Here is a 9,255-nt window from a genome sequence, read left to right as displayed (position 1 = left end):
CTCCCTCCAGAGATGATTTGTGTTTGCTTTTTCCAGGGCTCCAGAGGGGTCCTGTTTTAGGACCATCCTTAACAAAGTTCCTGAGGGGAGGTGCCTGGAGCACAGCAGCAAGTCCTTGCAGCTCAGTCTTACCCTGAGGGAGCCCAGCAACTCCAGGAGGGTCCTCTGTGAGACCTCCCACCCTGGCAGGAGAGGTTCTGGTCTCTAATTTTTGTCAAAAAGCTGGGTCACCAAAAGAAAATGTTGAATATGTTAATTTTATCCTTAGGGTGAAAGTAGCTTTATTACTCTGCTAATCTCTTTGATTCCTATTTTCTTTCATTTTCTTTTTAGTTTTTCTGGTAATTCATATTCCTAAATCGCGTGTGTGTGCATGCACCCATATACACAAATGTGATTAAGGAATATAGAGTAAGTTCCCTACATACAATTGAGTTCCCTTCGAAGAGCATGTTTGTAAATTCAATTTATTCATAAATCTTACAAAGTTAGCCTAGGTACCTAACTAACACAAGCAGCTATGTAGTACTGTACTGTAATAAGTTCATAATACTTTTCCCACAAATAATATGTACATAGAAAACAAACACAAAAAGTAAAACATTTTTAATCTTACAGTACAGTATCTTGAAAAGTACTGTAAGTAAAGTAGTAAAGTACAGCTGACATGCAGGGGCTGACACAAATATTGGCATCTTTGAAATTTTGCAAATTGAAGGTTCAAATGTAGGGGACTGGCGCTTCCCTGGTGGCTCAGATGGTAAAGAATCTGTCTGCAATACAGGAGACCTGGGTTTGATCCCTCGGTCAGGATCCCTTGGAGAAGGGAATGGTTACCCACTCCAGTATTCTTGCCTGGAAAAGTCCATGGACAGAGGAGCCTGGCAGGCTATAGCCCATGCAGTCACAGAGAGTCAGACAGGACTGAGTGACTAAGCATGCACATGTAGGGGACTTACTGTATATGTACATATGTATATATTATATTACATTATATATACATATGTGAACATAAGTATATAGATTGTGTTACATCATTTTTGTTGTTTGTTTTTGAGTAATATAGCTCACCATTATTGAAACTCAAAGGTTAAATCCAGGTCTTTTATTAATGAATTCTGTTCCTCAGAACACAATTACCATAAAATTCAATGTAAATAAAGATTTCCAGAACTTAAATATACCAGGAAACAGCATTTTATGAAATATAGCATTGTAATGGTCCTCATGACCATTGTATTTACATAAAGTATCTGAAAAGTCTTGCTACAGAAGCAGTTTTACTTTATAAAACTTCATTATTCTAAACTAATTTGATTATAAAATTTCACCCAATGAGTATGTGTATATCATTTTTAACTGTGTGATGTGCATGAAATTAAAAGATACTTGCTCCTTGGAAACAAAGTTATGACCAACCTAGACAGCATATTAAAAAGCAGAGACATTACTTTGCCAATGAAGGTCCATATAGTCAAAGGTATGGTTTTTCCAGTGGTCATGTATGGATGTGAGAGTTGGACTATAAAGAAAGCTGAGCATCAAAGAATTAATGCTTTTGAACTGTGGTGTTGGAGAAGACTCTTGAGAGTCCCTTGGACTGCAAGGAGGCCCAACCAGCCCTTCCTAAAGGAAATCAATCCTGAATATTCATTGGAAGGACTGATGCCGAAGCTGAAAACCCAATCCTTTGGCCACCTGAAGTGAAGAACTGACTCATTGGAAAAGACCCTGATGCTGGGAAAGATTGAAGGCAGAAGGAGAATGGGACGACAGAGGATGAGATGGCTGGATGGCATCACCGACTCAATGGACATGAGTTTGAGTAAACTCCAGGAGTTGGTGAAGGACAGGGAAGTGTGGAGTACTGCAGTCCTTGGGGTCACAAATAGTTGGACATGACTGAAGGACTGAACTAAACTGATGTGCATTTACAGAAATGCTGCATTAAACACATGGATTATCACGTAGTTTCCCAAAGAGGATATTTGTTTCCAGAAATTCCATCCTTCACATCATTAAGTGATATGGAATCAGAAATCACTGCATCTTTAAAGATCTGAGCTACTTTCCCAGTAGAGGTAAGACAAAGGATCCACAGTTATTTCCAACCCTTTTGACCTTCAAATGATCACACAGTTTCACACACTTGGGTTATTTTTGTATGCTTGGGCCACCTTATGACACAGCTATGAAAATATTTGTTGATGTTAATCACAGATGCAGGAAAAAAAAAGACATTGAGTATCTACTGTGTGCTGGGCATTGATGAGATATTTTTCCATTATTTAATTCAATAATCAGTAATAAAAAATCCCTACAATAGTCAAGTGATGACTATCCTCCCAATTCCAACAATCTGAATACAAAACCCGTTATAGGATTAAATGTATCAGATAAAGCTTGCACAGAAGATTCCTCTAGTGTGGTAGAGTAGAAAGAACACAAATGCTCCTAGAGTACAACGTTTCCTTTAATCTCTACTGTTAAGTGAACATCAACAAGATATTGAACTTTTTAAAGTCTTAATTTTCTTTGCTTGTGAAATAGAAAGAATATTACCAACCTTGTAGTGTTATTGTGAGAATTAAATTAAACAGTACATATAAACTATCTGAGCCACTGTGGACATTCAACAGTTGGGTTCCCTCCCTCTCTATCTGTCCTCTTTGATGGTTATTTTGTGTCTTTCATCTAATTCATGACATCTTCTTTCCCTTTCCTATCATATCTCCCATGTGGCAAACAGTGTCCTGAATTCTGGGCAAGAGGCTTTCTTTAAGACTAAAGGCACTTATAGCCAAGCTCTGTAATAAAATGAGTCCCCTGCCTCTGTAATGGCAATGGGGAAATGGCAGATTGAGCTGTTCTAATGTGGCTGTCTGACAGCGGGCGGGGTATGGGGAGGGAGTGAGGGGGAAGGAGGTTGTCCTACAAAGGGCTAAAAAATTAGGCATATAAGGAAGGTATTAGAAAACCAAGCTGAACTTCAGTTCTAATTCAGAAAAGGCCAGGAAAAAGAATTCTTCTTGGCAATCTCTGAAGATTCCAGAAATATGGTAAATTTCACAATGTGTACAACTCATGCTTCATTATCAGCCTCAGAGCGGTGTAGGAGAATGTCATAAGTCAAAATCACTGAAAAATGAAAATGGGTCATGAGTCAGAAAAGAAGTATAGGATTCTCCTAAGATTCAGGGTAAGAGACCCATCAAGACCTTCACCATGTCATCCCAGGTTCTCAGCATAACAGGACAGCTGGAGAGGAGCACTCCAGAAGTGGTTAGTGTCTGAGGCAGCCTTCCTGTCCTGTGGGGAGGAGGGTGATGTCCCCTGATCTCATACTTATGCTTCACCTGTCATCCTCTGTGACCATTACAAGTCAGGACATCTGCTCAGCACGTAGGGACTCAGTTGTGGCATTTCTACTGGTGTGTATGTGTGTATGCTTCTGTGCATGCATACTTTGTGTATGGGGCATACTTCACTCTATAGCCTGAATCACTGTGTTGTGCACATTCCCATGACATATTTGTTTTACAAATGGAAGTTTGTATCTTTTGAACCCCTTCAGCCATTTTGCCCACTTCCAAACCCAATGCTTCTGGCACTCATGTTAAATGCAAAGAGTTGTTCATCTCTTACCCCAAATCACTTCATATTGCCACCTCTTCTCCATTGTTTTCATAATACTATTACTCTAATTCTATAGAAGATTTTCACTCCCAGATACACGCTATTTGCAAATCTTTGTGTCTCAGTTACACACTGTACTCATCAATAGAGATCTCTACATTTTTATACCTACCTTTTCTGTCTCCACCTCTGTTCATTTGCATTGCTTGGACTCTGCCTCCAGATAGTCACACCTTAGTTTCAGAGAGAATATAGCCTTGCCTATAATCATCTCTGTTTGCCTCACATTAAAGTTGGTGGAGTGCTTGTCTGTTGGGCCTTCTAGATAAAGTCCAGTTCTGAAGATAAGGGTGGTTTCCAAATCTCACTGAATCCTCCCTATTACCTAGTACACCACTTTGCACAGAGAATGGGTTTCCTGAATGGTGTAGAATGAGACACACCTAATCCTCCTTCTTCTTCCTTCTTTGTCTCCAGCTACTGCCTTTGTTGAGTCCAACAAGGAAAATAGAACACTAAGCTGAGGAAATCATGTTAGGAAGACTAATACCTATTTTTAAAAATACCAAAATATTGAACTAATCATATTAGCTACAATAGTAGTAGTAGTTATTATAGGCTTCGCAGGTGGCAAGAATCCTCTTGCCAGGGCACAACCGGGTTGGACACGACTGAGCAACTGAGCACACAGTAGTTGTAGAAGTTGCTGTTGTTGTTTAGTCACAAAGTCATATCCCACCCTTTTGCAACCCCATGGACTATAGCCCACCAGGCTCCTCTGTCCATGGGATTTCCCAGGCAAGAATACTGGAGTGGGTTGCATTTCCTTCTCCAGGGGATCTTCCTGACCCAAAGATTGAACCCGCTTCTCCCGCACTGGCAGACATATTCTTTACCCCTGAGCCACTATGTAAGCCAAGTTATAGTAGTAGCTACCACGTTTTGAGCTCCCGCCATGTGTGGTACTATGCTTAGTGCTTTAAAGGCAAGATTTCAGTTTATTTATACAGATGGGCAGAACTATGATGCTATTTTGTAGACAACAAAACTGTAGCTTAAAAAGTATAATTCATTTAAGATGGCACAGAGAAGCAGGGATTCCAGCTTAAGTCTGACTCTAAGACCGTCTTTTTAAACTAATATTCTGAAACACCTCCAAGTTGTCTTAATCAGGGCACTCATTTTTGTCAATCCTCTGTTCTTGCAGTGTCAGCTCTAGCGTCCTGTGACTGGAGGTATGCTTCGAGTCAGTATTACCATCACTTTTATTAATTAACATTAGCTTTTCAACAACTCTTTCTTAAAAATCCCAATGTGAATCAAGGCCACCTCCTTTTGAATAGCTACAGTTCTTCAAATCAGCACCATATATCTAATAGCCCATCTGGCTTCATGACCTTATCTCAACTGCTACGTATAATATTAAAATAGTAGCTTCTTCACTCTATTTTTTCTACTTCATTACTCATCTGTCTTTTTAAGTTTCTTGACATAATGACCTCTGTTTATTCCACAGTGTTCCTTTCCAAAACTTCTATAACATCATTCCAATCCTCACCATTAAACTGTTTCCGAAGCCACCGTTACCTTTGTTGTTGTTTAGTCACGGTGGCCTCTCTTGCTGAGCACGGTCTCTAGGCATTTGGGCTAAGTAGTTGTGGCTCTCAAGCTTTAGAGCTCGGATTCAGTAGTTGTGGTACACGGGTTTAGTTGCCCTCTGGCATGTGGGATATTCCTGCACCAGGGATCAAATCCGTGTCCCCTGCATTGGCAGGTGGACTCCCAACCATGGCACCACCAAGGAAGTCCCTGGTATATCTATTTTAAATATTGTAGTGTCTACATGTCAGTCTCAAACACGCAATCTATTCCAGGACTCGATTTCTTAATTAGTTTCATGACCCACTATTACCTATTGAGCTGGTGAGAGACAAAGGGATGGAGTTATAGCCAGTCCTCTAGAAATAGTCCCGGCTTAGTTGAAGCAAGCCACAGCTACTGAAACATCTGGGCCCATGCAGTAGAGTGGGTCTCAAGTGCATGCGTGCCTGCTCAGTTGCTCAGTTGTGTCCAACTCTTTGCTACCCCATGGACTGTAGCCTGCCAGGTTCCTCTGTCCATGGGATTTCCCAAGCAAGAATATTGGAGTGAGTTGCCATTTCCTTCTCTAGGGGAACTTCCTGACCCAGGGATTGAACCCATGTCACCTGCATTGCAGACAGAGTCTTTACCACTGAGCCACCAGGGAAAACCTATATTCCACCAATACCCTTAAACTTGCCAATCTCAGGATTCTGTCTATAGCAGTTCACAAAGGGGGCAGCATCTTCTGTTTCAAAAATTCTTTCCCTGTTTTTTCCAAAGTGCCATGACTTTCTCATGATTTTTCCAACTAGATATCTCAATTTTCTTTCTCAGACTCCTAAGTGTTACATTTTCTTTGCCTATCAAAAGTTGGAATACTCCCGAAGTTCTGCGCCTAGCCTTTTATTGTGCACGTGTGCTTTCCTATAATGACCTTATCTCCTTGCCCATCTGCATGTGGTCTAAGTATCCAGGAACCAGTCCAGTTTGTATTGGGCAGTGCTCCTTTACGTATGCCTATTAAACCTGGCAAACTCATATCACAGGATTTCTTCTGTTCTCTTAAGCTGCCCTGACTACAGTGTGGGCTCATCAAAGTTTAGATTGAGATGTTTCCCTATCCACAGCAGTTTGCTAGAAGGTAGATGCTCACATAATGTCAACTTAAAGGAATCTACATATGTCTTATTTTATTTGTCTTCCTTATAAGTATCACATAAAGAATGCAATGCTCCAATGGTAAAATTAGCTATTCTAGTTCCCAAGCACGTTCAGGCCTCACCTTCAGCCCTGAAGCAAAAAACCTATTAGAAATCCCAGGCTCCTTCACATCTCAAGTCTCCTCTCCCCCTGAGATGGCATCACTATCCCCTCTGTGTGCCCACTTCCTTCCAGGAGACATCAGACTCTTCAAGGAGAATATTTTCATGCTTACTCTAGATTCCGCCTGGTCCTCATTCTTCCTACTTGATTTTATTGTCACAGATACTTCTTCCCATTATACTCTCAAATAATACATTTCTTAGGAACTAATATCCAGGATTAGTGGAAATAATGCTACATCTCCCTGGGAATCTATCTTGCTACCAGGAATCCTGGAAGCCAACAGGCTGCCATGCTGACTGCCTGAGTCTGCCTCAGGGTCTCATAAACATCTACCTTCTTTTTTCCTGATGTTTAATTTTCATCCAAAGTTTATTGTTCCAGATACTGTACCACACACATACTACAGAGACGGATGGCTTTCAAAGGGTTCTGAGTTTAGATAGACATGTAGAAAGACTGCAGGATAACACTGAGCCCAGAGCTATGAGGAACATGAACAAAAGATCAAGGTCGTATGACACACAACTCACAGTTCACTCCTTACAAACTCATCCTCCAAGACTACCAGCTCCTGAAGGCAATCTGCATCATTGCCGTGTCATTGATATCTTGCAAAATTCTGGACCCAAGATAGACAATGCATGATTATTGGCCTAATTATGAATGAATCCATGGAGGGGGAATGGCTGGCTGGGAGCAGACCTGGGAAGCACATGTCTAGCAGTCTCTGGCTTCCGGGATTCCTCTAAGTCCTATGTGAGGAGATTCTGGATCTCAGGCACTGGGAATGTGAGGAGTCACTCACCCCAGGTTGTGAAAGTGACTGCTCTGCATCCCTAGGCTGGGTCTCACCCTTGGTAAGCCACCAGGCCCAGGATAAAAGGGCTCCAGTGTTGGGCTCTTCGGTGCTCAGCTCTGTTGGTGACAGTTCCCACCCCTCCACTGACCAGGTGAGTGCTTTGAAAAGGAGGCTCTGGGGACAGGACTACAAAGGAGTGAGCAGAAAAAGGAGGGAGAGGGGAAGGGTCTCTGGGGAGTGGGAACAAAGTGAGGGACTCAGCAACCTGCAGAGATGCTCTGGTCCAGGCCTCTCTCTGAAGAGCCTGTCAAGCCATCCTCAAGTAAGTATCTGGTGAGAAGCAGACTGTAGAGCTGAGAATATTCAAGGTTGGTGGGGAGGGCAATAAAAAGCCCTCCACTGTGGGCTGCCAGGCAGAAGAAAAGAAGGAAGGAGAGGAAGCAGGAACATGGGGTTAAACTGCCAAGACTTGAACTGTAAATATCTTTCCTCCTTGTCCTCATCCAATAAGGGTTTTCAGAAATGACAAGCATCCACTGGAAATGCTTAGGAATGATGGGTCCATTGTGGGAAGGATTCTGAACTATGGCCAGCAGTGCTTCCAAGTGGCTGGGAAGCCTAATATGGGGTTGACTTTGGGCCCCATGTAGGGAGATGGTTCCAAGTCTTTCGGAAAGAACAGAAAGAAAGAGAGAGAGAGCTTTACTGCTGTTGTTTCACTTCCTGTCAGTTTTCAGATTCTGTTTGTAGATCCTGCTCACAAAGTAGCTTGTCTTGGCTGAGGAGTCAATGAACTCCAGGGTATAGGGTGTATCTGCTTGTCACTTTTATGCTGATGGCTTTTTGCATTTCTCCCTAGGTTTACTGACTTCCTCTGCAAGATGTCTTGCCAGCAAAGCCAGCAGCAGTGCCAGCCCCCTCCCAAGTGCCCCACCCCTAAGTTTCCTCTTTCCAAATGTCCTGCCAAGTGTCCCCCCAAGTGCCCACCCCCATGTCTGACCCCATGTCCTCCCCCAGTCTCCTCCTGCTGTGACCCCAGCTCCGGGGACTGCTGCAGCTCAGGGTGTGGGGGCTGCTGCCTGAGCCACCACAGGCGCCGCAGGTCCCATCGCCACAGACCCCAGAGCTCCAACTGCTGTGGTGGTGGCGGTGGCCAGCACTCTGGGGGCTCCAGTTGCTGCCACGAGTCTGAGGGCTCTGGCTGCTGCTCTGGGGGCTGCTGCTGATCTTGCTCATAAGGACTTGTGACAAGCAGAGTTGGAAACAAAGTGCTGAATGCCCGCCCCAGCCTGCTACTCACTATCCTCCCCCTCTGTGCCCTGCAGACTGAGCTGCTGAGATCTTCCCATGGAAACATCTGCATTTTCCCTAAATATTTCTGGCCTCCTCATCTGAGTTACAAAATAAAAAAAAAACCTTCCCCACTGAGCCCACCTGACCTCTTATTTATTTTTGCCAGCAGCACCCAACAGGTCAGAGTTAGCAACATGTGGCTCAGCCCTGCCCTGCCTGGGGAAAGCCTGGTTTAGGAGTTGTGGGAGGTCACCTGGTCTACACTCACAGGGTGTCCCTGGAAGGACCTCTGTTGACCTTTCCTGTACAGAGAGGCCCACTCTAACCTTACAGATGCCATTTGAGGATATCCACCTTCTGTGGGTATGCTTTGTGCATTCATGTGTGCTAAGTGACTTCAGTTGTGTCTGACCCTTTGCAACCTTTTGGACTGTAGCCCACCAGGTTCCTCTGTCTGTGGGATTCTCCAGGCAAGAATACTGGAGTGGGTTTCCATTCTCTTCTCCAGGGGATCTTCCCAACCCAGGGACCAAACCCAGGTCTCTTACATCTCCTGCATTGGCAGGCAGGTTCTTTATGACTAGTGCCACCTGGAAGTCCCTTGAGTACACTTAAAC

General features: G+C 43.4%; 1 protein-coding gene across 1 annotated transcript; it reads left to right on the top strand.

The window, feature by feature from the left end:
* Positions 1 to 8,226: 8,226 nt before the first annotated feature.
* LOC138987296 (late cornified envelope protein 5A-like) lies at positions 8,227 to 8,571 on the top strand. The gene has a single exon (XM_070368729.1). It carries the CDS (start codon positions 8,227 to 8,229, stop codon positions 8,569 to 8,571), a length of 345 nt encoding a protein of 114 aa, XP_070224830.1.
* Positions 8,572 to 9,255: the final 684 nt, after the last annotated feature.

This window comes from Bos mutus, chromosome 3 (assembly GCF_027580195.1).
Source record: "Bos mutus isolate GX-2022 chromosome 3, NWIPB_WYAK_1.1, whole genome shotgun sequence".
NCBI lineage: Eukaryota > Metazoa > Chordata > Mammalia > Artiodactyla > Bovidae > Bos > Bos mutus.
This window is presented reverse-complemented; position numbering and strand designations above follow the sequence as displayed.